Source organism: Myotis nattereri (genome assembly GCF_964212035.1).
Source record: "Myotis nattereri genome assembly, chromosome: 3".
Lineage (NCBI taxonomy): Eukaryota > Metazoa > Chordata > Mammalia > Chiroptera > Vespertilionidae > Myotis > Myotis nattereri.
This window is the reverse complement of record NC_138077.1, coordinates 117,140,968-117,165,572: the sequence shown is the minus strand read 5'-3', so window position 1 is coordinate 117,165,572 and position 24,605 is coordinate 117,140,968. Positions and strand designations below refer to the sequence as shown.

At 38.3% G+C, this 24,605-nt stretch overlaps 1 protein-coding gene across 3 annotated transcripts in view; it reads left to right on the top strand.

Annotated features, from left to right (window-relative positions):
• SEPTIN10 (septin 10) overlaps positions 1-24,605 on the top strand; it is a 76,551-nt gene that overhangs the window by 50,290 nt on the left and 1,656 nt on the right. For 2 of the 3 annotated variants that reach the window (XM_081086190.1, XM_081086189.1), the window contains 5 exons: positions 3,440-3,601; positions 7,020-7,116; positions 9,824-9,992; positions 18,022-18,154; positions 23,242-23,423. In XM_081086190.1, the coding sequence (XP_080942316.1) occupies positions 3,440-3,601; positions 7,020-7,116; positions 9,824-9,992; positions 18,022-18,154; positions 23,242-23,423 (743 nt within the window). Of the gene's footprint in view, positions 1-3,439; positions 3,602-7,019; positions 7,117-9,823; positions 9,993-18,021; positions 18,155-23,241; positions 23,424-23,907; positions 23,991-24,605 lie in introns of all 3 variants that reach the window. The other variant, XM_081086191.1, reaches the window with a different exon arrangement.

The window sequence follows — 24,605 nt, the reverse complement described above, 5'->3', positions numbered from 1 at the left end:
AAATGGACAGGGTACATCCAGGACTGTTTGTTTCTCTTGTGTAGTGAAAATCCTATGGCCCAGGGTCCTGGTGGAAGGAATTTAGTTTTGGAGGCTGGAAGTTCGAGATCAGGGTGCCAGCATGGCTGTGTGAGGGTCATCTTCCTGGTTGCAGATTTCTCATTGTAGTCTCACATGATGGAAGGGTCACTTACATTATTTAAATGTGGAATTTATTTGACACTAATTTTACTTTATGACAAGTTCATTGACAAAGATTAAGATGAAATGTTTTATCATATATTACTGTAAATTGTGTTTTAATGTGAACTATACCAAAAAAAACTATTTTTGAATTTATGAGCCAAGGACATATATATAAATTTAGGGATCTATAAAAAATATTATTCATAAATTAACTCACTTTGGATTTTTTTGTTTAAAAGGTGATTATAGACTACTATCTTATACTAAAAAAATAACTAAAAATTTTCTGTAACCTCAAATATTATGAGAAATTCAGCTTTCATTATCCTGGCTAGTTATTTTATGAAATAGTATTCAGAAAGCAAGCTCATTCTGGGCATTACTACTTCCTATGTAGATATCAGAGTGGAAAGCATGAAGGCCTGCCGGGGAAGTCTTGGTGCATAGATCAATCGACTTTTCACTAGTTGCAGGCTCCTGGTTTTAGCAAAAATTTGATGAAGCTTATTTGATAGCCAGTTCATCTAACCAGACTTTGTAACCACTTAGCCAGTTATTTTCATTATTTAGTCTGATTACATGGAAGTTCATATTTATTAATAGAACATAAAAGCAAGAGTGTGCAACTTTGTCTTAGCTGGACAGAAGCAACATGATGTAGTTTGTGTAAAGATCATAGAATTTGGTGTCAGTAAAGGCTGGTTTTTAAATATTAGCTCTGTCACTTAATAGCTATATATTCTTTGGCAAGTTATTTAGCCCTCTGAGCCTCAGTTTCTTCACCTCTAAAATAAAAGCTAGGGAGTTTTAAAAAGAGGTAATCTCAAGAGGCAGATGTGAAGATTAATTAAAATTGATAGTTTGTCTTCTGTTCCTAAAAGCAGAACACTCCACTGCTCACATGGAAACCAACCTTATCTTACCCTCAATGTGAAACATGTTGCTTCCCCTCCCCCTGACACACAAATACTCATTAGGTTTATCTTTCGGTCTATGTGTGTCCTCAAGCCTATTGATAGTGATGCTCGTGGTTAGAAATGCCGAAGGTACTCCTCCGACTGAATTTACTCATAGCATAGATGTCCACAGACATCTCCCACCCCTACCACCACCACCAGAGTCTGTGTCCTGGCTGGGCCAGCCCTTGTGGTTCTTATTATGATCTTAGGATGCACTTCAGCAAGAAACCATCAGGGAACTTAGAAGAACAAGATTTGTTACAGATTCCTGGAGCGTACACAGCACACCCAAGAAGGACCACACAGGAGATCAGGGGAAGAGAGAAAAGGAGGGAGTACAAACCTAGAACTCTGTGTTTATTAGGGTTTAAGGGTGGGGTATCTCGGGTGTTGTGGGTTTGCTCTTTTTGGTGAATGTAAAGCCTAAGAGTGGGAATTAGAGTGTGGAAAGGGAGATGTGGGTCAGTTCTTTAGGTGGCTCAGGCTATCTAAAGGGGGAACTTCATGGGTCGGACAGCCTGGTTCCTTACTGGTGTTTTGCTAGTAGCTTTGTCATATACCTGGCAATATGTTTATTCAAGTTTGATGTCTTTGAAATGGATACCTTAGCAATTGAAAGCTTAAGGTCAGGCACTTTTATTACAGTCAAAAAGCTTAACATTGGGCACTTATACTGCAGCCTGCTTTCTGTACTTATTGTGGATGCAATTATATAAGTAATTAGCATAATTTATTGAATATTTAAGTACATCATATTGAACTTTGCATCAACTTTTTATGTACTGTACTCTGACTAATTTAACATAAAAGCTTTTTTTACCCACAATTGTTGGTAAGTTTCCTGTCATTTATTTCATGGATAGTTAGAAAAGTTTTCACTTCCATATTTAAGACTAATGAATCCAAATATACCAGTAAATCAGTGTGAAACTGGAGACGAGAAAGAAATTTAAGAATAGAGTAGAAATTATGATTTTTAGTTTTCATTTTTATTTTGGAAATTGTATTGATATTTCACTCTCTTGACACATGTGACTAGTTAGCCTGAAATTTCTCACTAAAAACAAACTAAATAAATAAATAACCAAAACCCAAAAAATCTACACACCCCTAAATTTGTGTAGGCATCCATTTTTTATGGTGACATTAATTTTACAGAATTAACTTTTTACAAGTTTGTTGGCCTTCATGACCCCAGATCTCTTTGTCTCTGGCTGGTGATAGGACTTCACATAATGCTGAGAAAGTTAATCCTTTGAGTTAGGAACATTCTCAGTTGGTCATAAAATTTTCTTCCTTTAACATCTAGGTAGGAGTCACTGCTGATGAGGCACAGTTTGGATAGATTCTTTGGGGAAAGGGAACTGTTGAAATGAGAGGCAGAAGGAGAAACAACCTGTTTCATAATTTTGTATGGGATCAATCATCCTAGTTATTTAGTGCTTATATTATTAACAAATAAAAAATGAGTGAATTAGCAGGCGGGTTTGACTTAATGTTACATGTTTCTTATTTGTGTATGATAGGACTGTAAGAGATTTTGAGAGAAGAAAATGTGAGATTTTTAAACCGAAATTCAGGTGAAAGATTAATCTCGGTCGGGTCGGCAAGCTTTTTCTGTGAAGGGCTAGGTAGTAAACACTTTAGGCTTCTTAGGCCACATGATCTCTAATTGTAGCCTGAAAATGGCCGTAGACAGTAAGTAAATAAATGGGCCCAGCTGTATTCCAATAAGTTCCTTCTTTCCTTCCTCCCTCCCTTCTCTCTCTCATTCTTTGTCTTTCTCCTCCCTCCTTTCCTTTATCCCTCCTTCCCTTCTTCCCTCCCTCCCTTCCTTCCTTCCTTCCTTCCATCATTCCTCACCCAAAGATATTTTACCAGTAATTTTTAGAGTGTGGAAGGAGTGGGGAGGAAGAGGAGAGAGGAAGGAAGAGGAAGGAAGGAAGGAAGGAAGGAAGGAGAGGGAGGGAGGGAGGGAGGGAGGCGAGAGAAACATCAATGTGAGAGAGACACATCCATTGGTTGCCACCTGCAACTCAGGTACATTCCCTTGATGGGGAATCGAACCAGCAATCCTGTGGTGTGAGGGCCAGTGCTCTAACCATTTAGTCACAACAGCCAGGGCAATAAGGCTTTATTTCTATAAACAGGCAATGAGCTAGATTATAGTTTACCTATCCCCTAATCTAGGTTAAGGAAATTTCTCAGAGACTTAGTGGTTTTGAATACAGAAACTGAAGGATTAAAAAATAAATCTTCAATTACCAGATTTTGTTTTTCTTTATTCTTAATAGGTGAATATTATACCAGTGATTGCGAAAGCAGATGCAATTTCTAAAATGGAATTACAGAAGTTTAAGATCAAGCTCATGAGTGAATTGGTCAGCAATGGTGTCCAGATATACCAATTCCCGACAGATGATGAAACTGTTGCTAAAATCAATGCCTCAATGAATGTGAGCTCCTAACTGAATATTACATGTTTTATATGTGAAAAAGTAATATATAGATAACATTGCTGCTAACATATTTTCACTTATGTCTTTCAAAAAGACACTAAACAAGGTGAATTTTCAAAAAGTCCAGTATAGGAAAATGTTTTGTTCTCTGGAGTTGAAAAAAGTATAATGAGCCTATATTTTTTAGCATATTTTCTTTCTTCCATATTTTCATGTAAATCAAATGATACATTGTGAGACTGGGATACTCCTTTTGTGGAACCATAGTTAAAGATACCTTAAAGCTGTGGTTCTCAACCGTCTGGCCCTTTAAATACAGTTCCTCATCTTGTGACCCAACCATGAAATTATTTTCGTTGCTACTTCATAACTGTAATGTTGCTACTGTTATGAATCGTAATGTAAATATCTGATATGCAGGATGGTCTTAGGCGACCCCTGTGAAAGGGTCGTTCGACGCCAAAGGAGTCGCGACCCACAGGTTGAGAACCGTGCCTTAAAGATACCTTAATTGCCTTAAAGACACCTTTCAACTCTATCTTTAAAAACAGAAGACTTGATAGCTTCCTTTGGATACTTTAGAATCTTAAAATCTTTAAGGAGATCTTTCTGATCTGGGGTTTAAGCTCATTCTCTCTTGCAGTGTCCCAAGTACATAATAAATATTCAGATAACCTTTAGTTTACTATAATTGAAGACAGCTAAGTTTTTATTCCTTGCTTCAGGCTTCCAAATCTTTAAAATATTGGCTATGTTTTGAAGGATCATGGGTTTTGGAGTCGGACAGACTTAACCATATATTCTTGTGGAAGTTATTAACCTCCCCTCCCCAAAGACTGTTAACTTATCTATAAAGTGGGATTAATAATACCTATCTTAAGGGTTGTTGAGAGGATACAACTTTTATGCACTGTCAACATCATGACATTCGATTAACTGTTCATTCCATTTCTTTTTTTTCCCTTTTCTGACTTTTCATACTCCCATTTACTTTACGATACTTAAAACTAAAAATATAAAAAAGCCTGATTAATTTAAATGACATATAAATGTAAGTGATCTTAATTCTTATGTGTCTCTACATCTAATTTTATTTCTATGTCCATCTGGAATAATTTTTCAGAAAGGCACAATTAAGAGACTAATAATGTCAATTATTAAATATTAAACATAATACTTAATATTTTTTACATTTGCTTTTCCTTGTATTAATCCTTAACTTCAGAGAGATCAGTCTGCTCAGTGACTCTAAATCTACCTTTTGTATGTTTGCTCAACATTTTCTCCTTACCTCCCTGGCCAGTGTGGCTCAGTTGATTGGGAATCGTCCTGTGCACCAGGAGGTTGCCAGTTTAATTCCTGGTCAAGGGCACATGCCCAGATTGCGGGCTCAATCCCTAGTAGGGAGGCCTGCAGGAGACCGCCGATAGATGTTGCACTCTCACATGGATTTTTTTTGTGTGTTTTTTTTCTGTCTCTCTCCCTTTTCCTTCCTTTCTCTCTAAAAAGCAGTAAACTATTCTTCAAATAAGTTTGTTTTTCTCCTTACTTAAGCTAGTTTTCCAGTCTGCTCGATTCATCTTTAGTTTGGGTTGTATCTTCTTGCTCGTAGTAATCTCTCAATTCTCTAAATTTCAGAAACATTTTCTTTCTTTCTTTCTTTCTTTCTTTCTTTCTTTCTTTCTTTCTTTCTTTCTTTCTTTCTCTCTCTCTCTCTCTCTCTCTCTCTCTCTCTCTCTCTCTCTCTCTCTCTCTCTCTCTCTCTCTCCTTCCTTCCTTCCTTCCTTCCTTCCTTCCTTCCTTCCTTCCTTCCTTCCTTCTTTCCTTCTTTACTCCCTCCCTCCCTCCCTCCCTCCTTCCCTCCCTCCCTCCCTTCCTTCCTTTCTTTCTTTCTTTATTATGATCACCAGATTATTTATTCACTTGATTCTTAGATTCACTTGTTGATAGATGCATGTTTGTTGTTCATAATTTGTATCTTTACCTTTTTCTTCTTCTTCCTCTTCTTAAAGGATACTTTTCAGCATTGCATATAATACTGGTTTGGTGGTGATGAACTCCTTTAGCTTTTCCTTATCTGTGAAGCTCTTTATCAGACCTTCAGTTCTGAATGATAGCTTTGCTGGATAAAGTAATCTTGGTTGTAGGTTCTTGGTATTCATCCCTTTGAATATTTCTTGCCATTCCCTTCTGGCCTGCAAAGTTTCTGTTGAGAAATCAGCTGACAGTCGTATGGGTATTCCCTTGTAGGTAACTGAGTTTCTTTCTCTTGCTGCTTTTAAGATTCTCTCTTTGTCTTTTGCTCTTGGCATTTTAATTATGATGTGTCTTGGTGTGGTCCTCTTTGGATTCCTTTTGTTTGGGGTTCTCTGCGCTTCCTGGACTTGTAAGTCTATTTCTTTCACCAGGTGGGGGAAGTTTTCTGTCATTATTTCTTCAAATAGGTTTTCAATATCTTGGTCTCTCTCATCTTCTGGCACCCCTATAATTCTGATGTTGGTATGCTTGAAGCTGTCCCAGAGGCTCCTTACACTATCTTCGTATTTTCGGATTCTTTTTTCATTTTGCTTTTCCGGTTGGGTGTTTTTTGCTTCTTTGCATTTCAAATCTTTGCCTTGATTCTTGCGCTCCTCTAGTCTGCTGTTGGGAGTCTGTATAGTATTCGTTATTTCAGTCTGTATATGCTTAATTTCTAGTTGGTTCTTTATCATAACATCGAGGGTCTCATTAGATTTCTTGAGGATCTCACTACATTTATCGGCAGCTTCTAGACAGTTCTTAAGAGACCTTAAAAGTGTGGTTCTGAACTCAATATCCTCCATTGACAGTTTTGTCCTGTTTCTTTGTCTCTGCATTTTTTATGCTTTCTTGGTGCACCCCCTAGTGGTCTTTGTGCGCAGTCTTGTTGTAGTTAAGCCTTGATTGTTGTCGGCAACACCGGGGGTGATTTGACCTCCAGGCTAACTGGCTATGAGAGTCCCCATTTTCTGTATTTAGCAGTAATTTGGGACGTAAATATTATTTTGGGTTAATAGTATATATCTGTGCGCACACTAAATATATATACGGTCAAGTTTTAAAATCTGAAGCATAGTAGATTATTTGATTTTAAGAAATTTGCTATTTAACCCCTAGAGTGCCAGGGAGTGCGATTGTGCTCCTCCTGTCTTTCACCAAAAGTGCCGGGAGCGCTGTTGCGCTCCCCCTGCAGTTTCACTATTAGATGCTAGTAGTTCACTCTTTATGTGGGAAAAATAATTTCAAAACCTTAACTCAAAATGCCTTGGCAATTTTAGCATAGTTCCTAGGGTATTGGTTGGCACTCAAAGAGTTAATTTTATGTTATTTTTATAAAACTGTTCTAGTATTTATAACACTGGTATGAGATGTGATTGATATTGTGGCTTCTTTCCAGGGACATTTGCCATTTGCTGTTGTAGGAAGTATGGATGAGGTAAAAGTTGGAAATAAGCTGGTCAAAGCTCGCCAGTACCCTTGGGGTGTTGTACAAGGTAAATGAGATAAACAATGACTAGAAATATTTATGTCACCCAATAGTCTCAATGTTGCATTTAATGCATTCTTTGAAATGATGCTTATTTATTTTTTTAATATATTTTTATTGATTTCAGAGAGGAAGGGAGAGGGAGATCTCTATCTCAGTGATGATAGAGAATCATTTATTAGCTGCCTCCTGCATATCCCACACTGTGGATCGAACCCACAACCTGGGCATGTGCCCTAACCAGGAATCAAACTATGACTTCCTGGTTCATAGATCAACACTTAACCACTGAGCAATGCGGGCTGGACAAAGTGATGCTTATTTTTTATTATGACTCATTGTTAGTCATTTCTATAGAGACCAGGCAGAGCCTCTCCATTACCTGCTCAGGTGCACCAAGATATGCAGAAGGTAGGACACACTGGTTAGGCATTTTGAACAAAAATTTGAGTGTAAATGACAGTGTGTAAACATGATACATAAACTAATTACCAGGTAATTCTGGTGTATAGTAAGTTATCTTATAAATTTATGTATTTTTTACTACAAACTATTGCCAACTATTTCCAAAATAAACCAGTCAGCCAACTAAAAAAATTTTAGAATTTATTTAGCATTATAATAGTAAGTAATTAGAACTGTTTGGTTCATTTACTTGTAATGGTAATTACAAGGATTGATTTCCCAATGCTGCTTTTTATTGACAAATTTTATAATGAATTTAAATATTGAAAATTAAACATTTTTAATGTATAAAAATATTTTTTTCTTTTTTTTTCTTTTTTTTTTTATTGCTTAAAGTATTACAAAGGGTATTACATATGTGTCCTTTTTTTTCCCCTGCCCTTGACAATCCCCTGGCCTCCCCTACCCCCCAGTGTCTTATGTCCATTGGTTATGCTTATATGCATGCATACAAGTCCTTCGGTTGATCTCTTACCCCGCTCCCTCCTGCCCCCCAACCCTCTGCGGCCTTCCCTCTGCAGTTTGACAGTCTGTTTGAGGCAGCTCTGCCTCTGTATCTATTATTGTTCAAAAGTTTATAATGGTCTCTATTATCCATGAATGAGTAAGATCATGTGGTATTTTTCCTTCATTGACTGGCTTATTTCACTTAGCATAATGCTCTCCAGTTCCATCCATGCTGTTGCAAATGGTAAGAGTTCCTTCTTTTTACAGCAGCATAGTATTCTATCGTGTAGATGTACCACAGTTTTCTAATCCATTCATCTACTGATGGGCACTTAGGCTGTTTCCAGATCTTAGCTATGGTGAATTGTGCTGCTATGAACATATGGTTGCATATATCCTTTCTGATTGGTGTTTCTGGTTTCTTGGGATATATTCCAAGAGGAAGGAACACTTCCAAGCTCATTCTATGAAGCCAGCATCACCCTAATACCAAAACCAGGAAAAGATAACACAATGAAAGAGAATTACAGGCCAATATCCCTCATGAACATAGATGCCAAAATCCTCAACAAAATCTTAGCAAATCGGATCCAGCAGTACATCAGAGAGATCATACCCCATGACCAAGTAGGATTTATCCCAGGGATGCAAGGATGGTACAATATCCGCAAATCAATAAACGTGATACATCACATAAACAAATTGAAAGAAAAAAACCACATGGTCATATCAATTGATGCAGAAAAAGCATTTGACAAAATCCAACACCCATTTTTGATAAAAATATTTAAAAAGCAGTTGTATTTAAACAGTAACATACTTATTTGTGGTTTTCTGGTCACTATAAACAGAGTGAACATTTAAGTTTATTAACTGTCTAACACAAGATTGTAAATGTGGCATTTGTATCAAAAGAATTTGATAGTATGTACAGATGGGATTCTTGAGTATGCAGAATTTACTACTTTGAAGTGAAATAATGTTACTTCTTTTTTAAAATAAAATTTTATTGATTTTAGAGAGGGAGAGAGAGATAGAAACATCAATGATGAAGAAAGAAACATTGATTGGCTGCCTCCTGCATGCCTCTTCCTGGGGATCAAGCCCACAACCCGGGCATGTGCCCTTGACCAGAATCGAACCCGGGACCCATCAAGATACAGGCCGACACTCTATCCACTGAGCCAAACCAGCTAGGGCTGATGTTACATATTTTTTAAGCACTATGTGAAGTATCCTGAAGATGTTTTGTAAACGGTTAGCACTATATTAGTGAAATAACTGGAGCACGTGGTAACATAATATAGTACGTTTCTTTTCCTATTTCCTGTTTATCCATTGGCTACTAAATTTAAAGCAAATCTGGCCATCAGATTAATGTTGCCTATAATTCAGTGTCTTATGCAAGAGTTTCTTCCTTGGCTACTTATACAGATGTATCAGACTTATCATTTGCCTGTTTGTTATTTCAGATATTTTCATTTAATTACTCATTCAACAAATGCTAATTCTGTGTCCATAATTAAAAACTGGTGTTGCCCTAACCAGTTTTGCTCAGTGGATAGAGCGTTGGCCTGCAGACTCAAGGGTCCCAGGTTCGATTCCGGTCAAGGGCATGTACCTTGGTTGCGGGCACATCCCCAGTTAGGGGGTGTGCAGGAGGCAGCTGATCAATGTTTCTCTCTCATCGATGTTTCTAACTCTCTATCCCTCTTCCTTCCTCTCTGTAAAAAATCAATAAAATATATAAAAAAACAAAACAAAAAAAAACTGGTGTTGCTGTTTCTCGTTTTTCTGGCTAGTGGAAAATGAAAACCACTGTGACTTTGTAAAGCTTCGGGAAATGCTCATTTGTACAAACATGGAGGATCTGCGAGAACAGACCCATACGAGGCATTATGAACTGTACAGGCGTTGCAAACTGGAGGAAATGGGCTTTACTGATGTGGGCCCAGAGAACAAGCCTCTCAGGTAAGTGGGGATTATACTTTTTTATTTATCCAGAAGGATGGAGAATGTCTTTTTCAGAAATCTCCCAATATGAAGTAGAACCATTTGATATTGATTAATTATTGTGCTTTTAGGTCACTTAAAGCCTTCTTGTTTTTAAGGGTTTCTAAGTCATCACATAAAAGGAAGAACATATGGCAAAAGCTTATTATTTCAGTATGTGCTGAAATGAATAACTAAAGAAAAACTTTTAATTTGGTTTTGTTTTTTATTTATCTGAAAAAAAAGCATATTTATTATTATAAAAGAAAGTTGAAATGGGAATCATATTAAATAAATTTAAAAACTGTTGGTTTTTATCCTGATGAATGTTTTTAGAATGACTTAAATTTAGGAAAATATAAAGAAAGAATGCAAGTACTTATAGGGAGTTAGAAATTAGACTGTGTCTTAAATATTGCAATGTACTTACAAGAATTTTAGAACCTGATGACCTTCTTATGATGAACATTAAATGTAATTTTTTATGCTGCTGCATCCCATTTTTTTTAAGATATGTAAACATGAAACTCTAATCATAAATACACTAATTCAGATTTGACAAAGCATTCCAGGAGGAAAGCATGAGATCTTTAAACTATTTTAACTCTGTTATAAAACTAAGGATTTCTTCTCCTTTTGATTATTTGTATTTCAGTCATTTTTCTGGCTATTAGTAATTGCACCATAGTAAACAAAAGGAAGGAAGAGAATAAATTAAATTGATGCTGCTATTGCAAATGACTTTTGGGAAGATTTAATAAATGATGTTAAATTTTTTTCAATCTATGAATTTAATTAGTGTTTTAGTTCTTGGAAGCATTTTATGTACTTAATCCCTGCTCACCTATTCAGGAATGCTATACTTCCAGTTCTGGGCCAGTTCTGGTAAAATGATTATGTTCTTTATTGAAGATAAGTCACCTAGTGTTGATTCCTCTAATGCAGTGGTTCTCAACCTTGGCTACACATTAGAATCACCTGGGAATCTTTTTAAAATCCTGATTTCTGGGCCTCATCCTCCAGAAATTCTGTTTCTTTATTATTAATGTTGTGGCCCCACCCCATAACAAAGAAACAGTATTTCCGGAGGATGAGGCCCAGAAATCAGGATTTTAAAAAGATTCCCAGGTGATTCTAATGTGCAGCCAAGGTTGAGAACCACTGCTCTAATGTTTTCCAAAGGAGGCTTCGTCTTTCATTCTTTCAAATCTCAGGGTCAATTCAGAGGTCTCTGTATGCATTAGTGAGACATGGATCCTGAGTGAGAGCAAGTAGGACAGCCTTGAAAGACTCCAAGAATTGGATTCAGGTTGCCTGGTGGATCGGTAAGGGACTAAGGGACACAGATTCAGAATTTCTAGGGATGGAGCCCAAGAATCTGCATTTAAAGTAATATCCTAAGTTCAGTCATTTAGCAGATACTTAACTGTTTGTCTGCTCTCTGCCCAGGATGATACTAGTCACTGGGCATGTAAGGTCTGTGGAATTAAACCAAGACCCTGCCCTTATAGAGCTTCTGAGGTGGGAGTGGGAGGAAGACACTGGCCCTGTGTGGAAAAGAGAGTGTGGAATGTGCTCAGAAGTGGAAGTGAGGAAACCAAATTAGGAGTGTACTGTAGTAGTCCAGGCATGAGAAGTAGAGGCTTGGATTGAAGAGTGGAGTAGAGGTTGTCAGAAGCATACTTAGGATATGTGATTTGAAGGTAAAGTTAATAGGACTCATTGATGGTTGGACATAGGACATAAAGGAAGGAGGGGAATTGAGGGTGACTCTAGTCACTAATTGTGACCTAAGAAACTGGATTCATGGTGTTGATGTTTATTGATAAGAGCAAGATTGGGGAAGGGCTAGATTTTGGGTGTTGTGTGTGGTAATTGAGAGGTTTGGGACATGTTAAATTTAACTCTACCAGACCGCTGTACCGATTTTTAGGTAATTTCCACACAAATGTGGAATGTTGGCACTAGATGAAAGGTAGATGAAAGGTAGATCTATTTTCTACAATGTCCCCAAGTTCCATCTTATTCTAACCACTTGTTTGCATGTAACTAACATTTTTCTATATCATGTTGGTTTTTTCTCTTTAATGCTCAGGAGCCCAGGTATATGGGACAGTTAGGTTCAGGGCCTCAGGTCTGGTAGACTTAAGTTGCTTATTAAATACTAGAGGCCCTGTGCACGAAATTTGTGCACTGGGGCGGGGGGGGGGAGGGTTGTCCCTCAGCATAGTCTGCACCCTCTCCAACCTGGGACCCCTCGGGGATCGGGCCTAAACCAGTAGTCAGACATCCCTCTCACAATCGAACCCGGGACCTTTCAGTCTGCAGGCCGATGCTCTATCCCAGGGGTGGGCAAACTTTTTGACTCGAGGGCCACAATGGGTTCTTAAACTGGACCGGAGGGCCGGAACAAAAGCATGGATGGAGTGTTTGTGTGAACTAATACAAATTCAAAGTAAACATCATTACATAAAAGGGTACGGTCTTTTTTTTTTTTTTTTTTAGTTTTATTCATTTCAAACGGGGCGAAACCGGCCCGCGGGCCGTAGTTTGCCCACGGCTGCTCTATCCATTGAGCCAAACCGGCTAGGGCTGTACCTGTTGACTTTAATTTTCCTCTGAAACATCCAAGTGAGAATGTCAAATGGCACTTTGGATATTTATTTGGTGCTCAGAGGAGAGGGCTATACCAAAGAAATTAGCTTAAGATGGTTACTTGAATATATGAGTATGGATGATATTACTTGGAAAGAGAAGTACATCTGGAAAGAAAGGTGCCTTGGAAACAGCCTTGAGTTTCTCTAATATTTGTTAGCTGGAGAGGCAGAAGAGATTGAGAAGCCTTGGGTAGAGGAAGGAGGGAAACCAGCAAGTGAAGAGGGTCTCAAGAAAAAAGAAGAGGTCAGCTGTGTTGAAGTTGAGGATCAGGCTTTTGCTGTGGAAGTGCAGCAGTGCAATACAATCCAGTTGCTTCCTTTCCAGTTCTTTGAAAATAATGGAGACCACTCCATCTGAAACAAAAAGAGCAATAGTTGGAAGACTACATAGGCCAAGATCTATAGATTCAAAGGGAATGTTTAGAACAGTGGTTCCCTACATGGGGCACACGCCCCACAGGGGAGCAATTTGATTTTTAAGAGGGTAATTTGAGAATGTGTTAACAGTGAATTTTTTGCATTTCTTATGGTTCTAGGGGCCTCATATACAGTATATAAATATATATTGTGACATATTTATGCATTTCAGTTCTCTATTATATGTTTTGAAACTTTTTGCTATTTTTTCATTTAACTTAATTTTTTAAAAAATAATTTCTTAGTGATTCCTTCCTCAGTACTGCAACTGTCCTTTTGTTCTTTTATACCCCCTCGGGAGGGCGCCGAAGCACGGCTGGCAAATGCTGCTGTGGCGGTGGCACGAGCCTCTACTGATTGGGACTGGTTGGACCCGAGCCTGCGGCAGGCGCAATGGGGCTGGGATGAGTGGGTGCAGTAGGTAGGAGCTGCAGGTGGCCTAATCCCCACAGGCCACCCAGAGGGACCCCACCTGTGCATAAATTTGTACACCGGACCTCTACTATGTAAAAAAAATAGTTACATGAACCTTTTAGGATGGCCTTTCTTTCTCTTTACTAGCCCTCTTCATAGCTGCTCTTTTAGTTTGTTTTTCATTTACATTTATTGAGTACTTCTGCCAGGTCATAGTTAGTGTCCTAATCTGCCTGCACTGATTATCCGTTTATTATGAAGTTCAAGTAATTGGCATTATGTTCTTAGTATCTTAATTAACTGATCTTCAGTTATTTAAGCTGTATGAAACATGCTTTTATAAACCTACTTAAATCCCCAAGTTATTTTAGATGGACATAACCAGTCTTGCTCCTACAGTCAATCACCTTTAACATGTGTATACAAATCACTGACCTTGAAGTGTGAGAGACCTAAAGTTTGAGTGGAAGGTTGGGTAGTATTTTAGACTTGCTTAAGTGTTTCACATAATCTTTTATGTCATACAATTTTGTGTCTTTGAAAGTGTTTATAAGTAAATAGTGAACTTGTAAGTATTTAGTCAACAGTAGAAATGGAAAAAGCCCATCACGTTTATGAGGACTAGGACCAACATGGAGCACAAAGTGCAGGGACTGCAGTGGTTTTCTTGGTGAACATGAGCATCTGAGCATTTTTTCTTCCTGTTTGGTCTTCAACTTTGCTTTAAATCAATGATATTTACAACTATAGTAATACATTACATTAAACATTCATGACAACAAGCTACTAGAATAGTATAGTAAGAAACTATTTTTCATTTTTGTTTGATAGTAAAAAATGGTAGTATTACTTTTATAACACTAACTTTATAAACCATTTCCTTTCAGCTCTAAGGGTTTCTTTACCGCCTTTTGAAAGACTTCTGTACTTGCAGTTAGCTTTATAATTTACACTACAGGCCCAGTGCACGAAACTCGTGCATGGGGGGGCTGTCCCTCAGTCCGACCTGCACCCTCTCCAATCTGGGACCCCCTCGGACATCCCTCTCACAATCCAGGACTGCTGGCCCCTAACCACTCACCTCCTGCCAGCCTGATTGCCCCGTAACCGCTCCTCTGCCGGCCTGATTGACACCTAACTGCTCCTCTACCGGCCTGATTGCCCCCAACTGCCCTCCCCAGCTGACCTGATTGCCCCCAACTGCCCTCCCCGGCTGGCCTGATCGCCACCAACTCACCTCCCCTGCTGGCCTGATTGCTTCCAACTGTCCTCCCCTGCCAGCCTGATTGATTGCCCACGGCTGCCCTCCCCTGCTGACCTGATCACCCCGAACTGTCCTCCCCTGCCGACCTGATTGCCCCCAACTGCCCTCCCCGGCTGGCCTGATCGCCACCAGCTCACCTCCCCTGCTGGCCTGATTGCTCCCAACTGTCCTCCCCTGCCAGCCTGATTGATTGCCCACGGCTGCCCTCCCCTGCTAACCTGATCACCCCGAACTGTCCTCCCCTGCCGACCTGATTGCCCACAGCTGCCCTTCTCTGCTGCGACTCGCCTCCTCCACCAGGCCCCGCCTCTGCTATGCGCATGGCCATCTGTGATGGCCATCTTGTGATGATGTTAGGGCGTGATGCGTGAGGGTGTGATGACCACCTAGGCTATTGTTAGTATTGATTGTCCATTGGGAAAGCGCTGTGGTGAGGTGGAAATGTAGAGCACCCATCTCTGTTATCTTTTTGCTAAGACTTCAGCGTAGTCTGTCATGGCGGTTAGGATGGCTTTCGAGCAGGTTGGCTCTGGCTCGTATCCCAACTGTGTTACTTTGAGCAGATTACTGTACCTCTCTTTAGTTTTCTTACCTGTAAAGCAGAGTATTAATGCATGTTCTTCCCGGTTGCCCTTAGTTGCCATGGAATTACTGAAAGGAACCCAGAAAGTAACTCGCTGCTAACAACTAATCAACAGATGTTAGGTCTTTTTACTGGGTAGATTTCTTTTCCTCCTAAGCAACTCCAAGTGCTTATATAAGTAGATTAAGAAGAATTTTTAAAAACTTACATTTGATATGAATTCAAGACATTATTTAAACCAAGTTTGTCATTAAAGGCTACCAGCCCAGTGTAAGACCAGCAGAATGTGGTGAGGTTTCTGAAAATTCTGAAAGTAATCTGATAGATTTAGAGGCTTCTTTAAAATACTACCAGAACAAATACAGAAAAACAAGAAACCTGTTAAAAACTAAAATGCTTTTAGTTAAAGTTAATTTCAATATGCCTCCTTGAATTTGAAGTACGTATAGGATTATCCAGAGCATTTTGTACATTTATAAGCTTTACTCTTCCTTTAATTTTTATTGAATTTACTGGGGTAACATTGGTTAATAAAATTATGTAGGTTTCAGGTGTACAATTCTATAATACATCGTCTGTATATTGTATTGTGTGTTTTCCACCCAAAGTCTTTCCTCCGTCACTATCCTCCTTTCCTTTACCCTCTCCCATCTCCCCACATTCCCCCTTTCCCTTGGCAATCACCATAGTGTTGTCTGTGTTTGTTGTTGTTGTTGCTTAATCCCTTCACCTTCTTCACCTAGCCCTGCCTCCCCGTCCCATCTGACAGCTGTCAGTCTCTATCTGAGTCTGTTTCTATTTTGTTTATTAGTTTATTTTGTTCTTTGGATTCCACATATGAGTGAAACCACATGGTATTTGTCGTTCTCTGACTGGCTTATTTCACTGAGCATGGTGTTCTCTGGGTCCATCCATGCTCTCAGACAGTGTTCAGGATCTGGTCTTCCTTGGAATGCCTGTTATGTGTACCACACATTCACTGGCAGCCATGGTAACTACTATGCAACATTTCTTTATTTTTCCTTAAACTTATAGAATTCTATACTTAAAATATTTACTTCTCCAGTTATAGTATTTTAAATTGGTAAAATTTCTTTTCTCTTTTTTTTTCTTTAACCATGAAGAGTGTTTATTTAAAAAAAAAAAAAAAGTGTCCTCCCGATGTGCAATGATTCTCTCTCCCTTGCTTTCTAAAATCAATTTGTAAAAGTTTAAAGACAAACAAACAAAACCCCAGCTGTATAGAGTTATACTGCATAGGGCCTAAACATGCTTGCTCCTTCCGGAAGAACTGACTTGGGTTCTTTTCCTAAAATTTCTTAATTTATCACATTTCCCCCCATTGCTTTTTAGAGAGAGTGGAAAAGAAGGTGGGAGGAGGAAAGAGAAAGAGAGAGAAACATCAATTGGGTGCCTCCGTAGGAGCCCTAACTGGGGCCAGGATTCAACCTGCAACCCAGGTCTGTGCCCTTGACTGGGATTCAAACCCAAAACCTATGCACAGGCTGATGCTCCAACTACTGAGCCACACCAGCCAGGGCAATTTATCATATTTTTTTTGGACAGTCCTTGCTCTGCTCGGTTAAATTTGGCTCAACATCCTGACAATTTCTGTCATTAAATGAACACTTACGAACACACTGAAATGTCTAGAGAGCTCTGCTGCAGAATGGGGTTACAAATATAAAGATGGTCTGTCTGTTAGAGGAGAGGCAGGTGGCTATTAATGACAGGGAAGAGGTGTGAACACAATGCCATGGGAATGCTTGGAAGGGACAGCTAGTTCCAAATGGGAAGATCAGAGAAGACTTTAGAGTGGAAGTTGCATTTGAATTTGGCCTTAAGGAAGAGCTGGGTAGAGGAGGGGGCAATAGCATCGGAAGCAGAGGGGGTGCAAGCTGAGGTGCGGCAGATTAAAGCATGAAGCATGTAGCATGCTTTAGGGAGTGAATAGGCCGGTATGGCTGGGACCTAAGGGGGTTTGGGTTTGTTTGGAAGAAACGAATCTGGGAAGGTGGAATTAGGTCACATTGTGAAGTTCCTTAAGTGCTCTCTGAGGAGGTGGGACTTTATTCTGTAGATAAACTCTAATGCAGAGGAAAAGGTAGTGAGCTCTGTGGTTTTGGTGAAAACTCTTGGGAGTGGCAAGAAGAACTAAGTTCAAGAAAGGAGGACTAAAAATGCAGAGATCAATTAGGATTTTATTGTAGTAGTGAAGACAGAAAATCACAGAGATCAAGTTGGCCTGTAACAGGAAATCTGTAGAAATCAAAAGAAGACTAGATTTAGATGATGTTTCAGGTTCACAGGCCTTGGTGATCAGATATGGAGATAAGAACAAGGGAAGAGTCAGAGATGATGTCAGGACTTGGAGGTCTCCAGACACAGTAATGCCAATTAACAAAGATTGAAAGGAATTCCTTTGAGGTAAAATGCGAGTACTTACTGTGAAGGATTTGATAAAACAGTTTTCAAACTCTTAGTGCTCTCTGTTAGCTGTAGCACTATGGCTTTGTATGTTTCCTGCTATGGGTTATCTCATGTTTCAGGTTGCTGTATGTGGGAGGATATTGGCACATGTTATAGTTATGAGACTTAACCTGAGATATTTGAATTTTTGCAAGTTTGTTACACCACATTTTTAACATGAGATTACTATAAAAAACTTTTTAGTCTTCAAGAGACCTATGAAGCCAAAAGACACGAAATTTATGGGGAACGTCAGAGGAAGGAAGATGAAATGAAGCAGATGTTTGTGCACCGGGTGAAGGAGAAAGAAGCCATACTAAAAGAAGCTGAAAGAGAGGCAAGTACACTAGTTTGTTGGGATTTGCATTTTTTTAGGTGTCCTATTAATTTGGGGGATTTATCTCAATTTAGTTGAGATGCATTTGGAGACTACTTATTATTCTTTAAAAACTAGCTATTTTATGCACCTAGTCTTTTAAAAAATTGTAGTCTGAAATCAATTTTGGCCATTATGAGCAAATGGTCATCCTTTAGAAGTGGCTTATCAAGAACTTGTAATGCACCATTTTACTAAGAAGTATTTTAAGTATCTTAACCAGGAGTCAGAAATGTGTAGCTCTGGCTTGCTAAAGCCCTTTTTGAGAGTTTAGATGACCTTTGGTCTAAATGACCTTTGGCACAGCTAAACATCAGCAGTGAATTCCTTTAGTTCTGTTTGCTTCTCATTCTTCAAGCAACAATTTTAATTTTATTTGTTAAGCTATTTTCTATAGATCTGTAGACCTAATTGCAATGGCTACTTTTAAGTAAATGGCCGCATTTTCAAATGAGGCTCAAAAAGGGTGAGCTGCAAAAAAATTTCTAGAAGACAGAAATGTTAATACAAGTGATCTTGATAACACAAGAGTCCCTGAAGAGTTATTTGTAATTAATTTTACAAATTTATTATGTCAGGTACACTTACAGTACTTGATATTTAAATAGTAAATGGTTTGGTAAAATAATCTAATATATCCTACTTATAATTTGAATTTTGGTCTTTTGAAAAATTTCAGATAATAAAAATGTGAATCCAGAGTACACCTGTGTCTCTCCCACACCTAGATTTAGTAGGGAACATTTTGCCATTTTTATTTTACATGTGCGTATGTTGCGCATGTGTGTGTATGCGGGTATCTATGTGTATGTGCATGCAGGTGTATTTTTCCCGGTTATCTGAACGCTGGTTGAGACATCATGGCACTTTATCTCTAGACACACCAGTGTGCATCTCTAAAGGTTAGGTGTATTTTTCTTCATAACCATAGTACCAATTTACACCTAAGAATATTAATGGGAATGCCATAATCTCACCTAATCGCTAATCCATATTCAAATTTCCCCAGTTGTCTTAAGATTGTCTATTATTATTTCTTTTTGTTTGGTGATTTTTGTTTTTGAACCAGAATTAAATCACAGGTCTCATTGCATTTGGGTGTTCTGTTTCTTTAGTTTCTTGTTCTCTTTTAAACTAGTCCCTACTTTGTAGGTATTTTAAAATACAAATATTGAGGAGGAAGGAGTTGTGATGAGTAGGAAATAAGGATGCTGGTTTTTCTTTTAATCAGTGGATTAGTCTTTAAGGTGGTAGTGGAGTGAAATTCTTCCAAGAGTTTCTCATAGATTAGGATTCCTTGTCTCTCCAGTGAGGAGAAAAGTTGTAGAAGTGGTGTATAGATAAGTTTTAATTTTTAAAATTCCACATAATATTTTGCTTAAATGTTTATTACTTAAAAGGATTTAAAAATTCAGGTGACTAAATGATTGAAAGAAAAAGAGGAATACTATTTGTTAGTAGGTGCTTTGTAGAGTTTTATTTTTATGATTCAAATGCTTAAAGAGTATGTATTAAACAAACGAAGTTAATTTGAAACTAAAGCACCAACAATCAGTTGTCACAGGAGTTCTAAACTTTTAATTACGTAGTTTTAGAGACAGTAGATTACTGGCCTGCTTGTTTCATGACCACTTTTCATGCTGTTAAGCCACTGTTATTGATACTTGACAGAGTTACGGTCAGTTTGCTGAAGAAGGGCGTCTAGTCAATCATCATTACTCCGTGAGACTAGAATCATCTACTCCAGGGCTGAGGAAGACAGGATACGTTATTGCCTTAATTACAATGGTTTTAGAGGGAAAGGAGGCTTATTAATAATTACACTGGGGCAATAAGTAGGTGTAAACCAAGTCTCTTCAGGGTAAACTGGGATATTTGATCCCAATACTTGACTGCCAACATTTTAAAGTTAGTTATGTCAATAAGATACTGGCAGTCACCAACAAAAAGATAATTTTGGTATCCCAAAACATTACTTAATTCCATATTAGGAGACCTTGTTATTTAAAATATCCTTGCCAATGTTATAAAACAAATACCTCTTAATTTATATTTTGTATAAAACTGGATTTTATTATATAATTAATTGAAAATGTTGTGAACATTAAATAGACAAATAGAGTAGGGAGATGCACCGAACAAATGTTATCTCAAGATAATGTCTGAATGTTGTCTTTCTTACATCTTTATTACATCATTCTGAATGTACTAGTGAGGCATGTTATGTATTATACGATTTCCCATTCTTTTTCCCCTACTACAAAAAAAGTACAGTTTTTATTTATCCCTCCAATAAAGCACATAACCATCATTACATCATTACTACTTCCCCATTTTATATATGTCTGCTCTGTCGTTAATATTTCATTTAATTTAGGCCTTATTTTTAAAAGTCTTCTATATGATTTCCAGTAAAAATACAGCTCCAGTAAAAATACAGAACATGAGAATACAGGAAGAAGACTTATAATACAGGGCAGGAAGGAGGGGTTCACCATAGGTGCAGCCGAGAACTGAGGCCCAAGGTGACTTCTCAGTGAGCACAGGCAGCTCGCCTTCCAGGCAGTCATTGCAAAAAGGCCACTGGGAGGCACAAAACTCACAGTAAAGATAATCTAGTTCAGTGATGGCGAACCTTTTGAGCTCGGTATGTCAGCATTTTGAAAAACACTAACTTAACTCTGGTGGCATGTCACATATAGAAATTGTTTGATATTTGCAACCATAGTAAAACAAAGATGTATATTTTTGATATTTATTTTATATATTTAAATGCCATTTAACAAAGAAAAGTAAAAAAAATGAGTTCGCATGTCACCTCTGATACGTGTGTCATAGGTTCGCCATCACTGATCTAGTTCAATCAAAGAGGAATGCTGTCTTTAGCATTTGTTTCTAAAAATTGATAAGTTTAAAAGGATCACTGAACATCAGAATGTATGGCATTCTTAGAAATAATGTTGACAAAAGATACAGACAGCAATGTACCATATTGGTGATAGTTTTAAGAGCATTGGTGAGTAGTTATCAGGAGCACAAAAGGTGTACTGTTTTTAACTTTTTTGATTAGTATTTGAAAGTACGTTTGAATAAATGCCTGTTGCAGTGACTAATGGAACCGTGAGTGAGTGCTTCATGTACATGGAATAGATTGTTGCTATCAAAGCTGTGAATGCCACATAATATGAATAATGTTCCCATTCACACCTTTCCCACTCCCCCATTTAAAACATTTTTCTTGTTACAGTTTTCCTGGAATTTTTTATCAACCTCAGGAATGAAATATATGAAGCACTCTATATATAAACCTTTAGAGATATTTCTGTAGGCTTATAAAGAACCCATTTACGTAATCAGTTCTCTGTCTCTATTCACAAGAATACAGATCTGCCCCTGTAGCCTCAGTGTCTGTTTCAGCCTCCACGCCGCTCCTCTCCCATATTTACAAGGGACGCACATGTGCTCAGAGAGCTGTAGACTTTATACCACCGATGGGAGTGACAGCTGGATGAGTTCCGCCCTGTAAACACATGTGCACTCTCACATACACCTTTTTATAGAAGCAGAAACCATTTAATAAGCCAGCACCAAGTACTGTGCTTCTCTGAAATGGCCCCCTCAGAAAGGATCTAAGGCAGCAGGTCACTCACCTATTTCAGCTTCTCCCACCTTTGTCTCAGGCCTCCATCGGGTTTTCTGGCTCAGGACACACTGCTCCGTATATGGGACATTTACTGTTTATTAGGGTGGGGTTTAGCTCTCTCCAGTTTCTACCCTCAGCCTCTGGTTGCTAGTAGCGTATTTCTATTTCCTCAGCTATTATATGCCATCTTTTTGGAAGCCAAGTTTTACTTTTCATTGAATGCTAGGTTGCTGCCTAAAACTAAAAAGACTAATTTAACATTTGTTTAACCAGGGTAGGAGATCAGAAAAGAAAAGGTATATATTTTTTTTTTTAAATCAAGATGTAAAATGTTGTGCTTATATACACGGCACACAGCGGATTCATATGGAGTCTACTGAAGTGCCCAGATTTGTTTTCAGATTAACACCAATTAACCAGGGAAACCTCATGTTATAATGTTATAAACTTTTGTAAAACTCGTTTTCATGGCTGCATTGAGTTATTCAACATAAATTTATGGTTTTACTTTATTTCTATTAGACACAGACTATGTTTTTCCATTATGGGGTACATACTACAGTGAGTATTATTTCTCTGAATTTAGGGTTTCTTGATTTAGTTTAAATTTCAAGAAGTTCAATGACTGTGGAAAAATAGAATCAATTTTTAAGGTTCTTGATTTTAATTGACAGTTGACACTTAACTTCCCAAACAGATTTTTCAGTATAACTTTTAATAGCTTCCTCGCTACAAATGATAACTTAATTTGGAAAATAAGGGTTTCTTTTTCCTTTTTTATAACTTGCTTCTGTAATTTGTGTTCTTTGCCTTTATTAAGCATAAATTTTAGAAAATCTAATTGAAGAGGCTTTGTGGAGAAACTAGAGCAAGAAAATAAAAACTTCAAGAAAAGGTCGTGTTTTAAAAACAGGTTTGTTCCTGAGGCTATGGTTTTTCATTATATTTTGTTCATGCATTTTTTTTTTTTTGCATGGGAACTTATTTAAAATTAAAGTTGCTAAGGCAAATTCATAATTAAATTTTTTCTGAAGCATGAACTTGAGCCACCAGGCAGCTTGTGCAGATGCTGTGTTCATTAGCGTGAATTAGCAGTGTGTTCTAAGCAGGAGAACAGCCCTGCGCAGCTGCTGGCTTGTGCAGATGTTGTGTCCAGTAGCGTGAATTAGCAGTGTGTTCTAAGCAGGAGAACAGCCCTGCGCAGCTGCTGGCTTGTGCAGATGTTGTGTCCATTAGCATGAATTAGCAGTGTGCTCTAAGCAGGAGGACACCCCTGTGCAGCTGCTGGCTTGTGCAGATGTTGTGTCCATTAGCATGAATTAGCAGTGTGCTCTAAGCAGGAGGACACCCCTGCGCAGCTGCAGCCATTCTGTGTCACTGCTGAGAGCTGCACCTTGTTTCCCAGCTACAGGCCAAATTTGAGCACCTCAAAAGAGTTCACCAAGAAGAGAGAATGAAGCTTGAGGAGAAGAGAAGACTTTTGGAAGAAGAAATAATCTCTTTCTCTAAAAAGAAAGCTACCTCCGAGATATACCAGAACCAGACCTTTATGGGCAGCAACCTGAAGAAGGACAAAGACCGTAAGAAGTAAGCCATTTCCAACCACCCACCTCGGGTAGCCTCGCCCCTTCCCTCTCCCTCTCATTGCCCTCTTTGATCTTTATTGTGCTTCTGTCTGTTTCCTTTTCCTTGCCTGCCTCCTGTGGTCAGCTTGTTGTTCACTGCTGCTTCCCTAGCATCTACAATAGCACCTGGCATATATTAGGTGCTCATTAAATATTTGGCAAAATGAAAGAATGAATGAAATAAAAACACATCACAATGTAAAATACATCAATTACTTGGGGGGAAAAGTCGGCTGCTCTTATTTTATAGCCAAGCCTGTGGCTCTAATAGACTGCTGACCTACCATTAGTTACGTTAAATTTCTTATCTAATTGGAAGCTGTATGCTTTCTTGTGGAATCAAAGATGTCAAATAATATTTGATTTAAAAATACTAATTCTTAGGTTCACTTTATTTTAATAAATACTACTGATAATGATTTTGTGAGAATTTTTATTTTAATAAGGGAACCAGGCTATCGATGTGAACTCCTGTGCTTTGATGTCAGAGCTTATGAAACCAATGGTGGACGCAATGATGCAGAGGAAGGTAGAGAGGGTCCCAGTACAATGGGGCGGCATGAGTAGCATTTGGATGATATTCTCAAGGCTTATAGGTTGGGGTATGTGTCACAATCGAAACTACCAAAGTTTTAGAAAATAAGGTTTTATTCCTCTTTTGTACTTTGTGTCCTTCATTTTATTTCTCCCATTTAATATGTCCTTGTCAGTTTGCCTGTTTGTGCTGTTGCAAATTCTCCATTGTGGTCTTTGCCTCGGTTTCTCCAATTGTCGCTGCTCTAGCAGCATCTGTCCTCCTTACGTCCTTACAGAGCAACCCTTCCATTGTTGATTTCAAAACCAGGTCTGATTTCAAACCCAGCATTTTCAAATCATTGTAACTCCACTTGAGAATAGTTAGGAAAACGATGCTAATCCATGCTAGCTTTCTATTTTTGAACCGTGGAGAAGTAATCCACAGGGTTTTGGTATATTTAATTGACCTGTGGATTTTATTGCTTTGGGGGGAAGAAAGAAGAATTCTCATGTATGAACTTTTAACATTGGCTCCATGAGGGCATGGATCTATTTTGTTCATGGATATATCCATCCCCAGAGCCTAGCACAGTGCCTGGTCCATAGCAAGCATAATATGATGAATAAT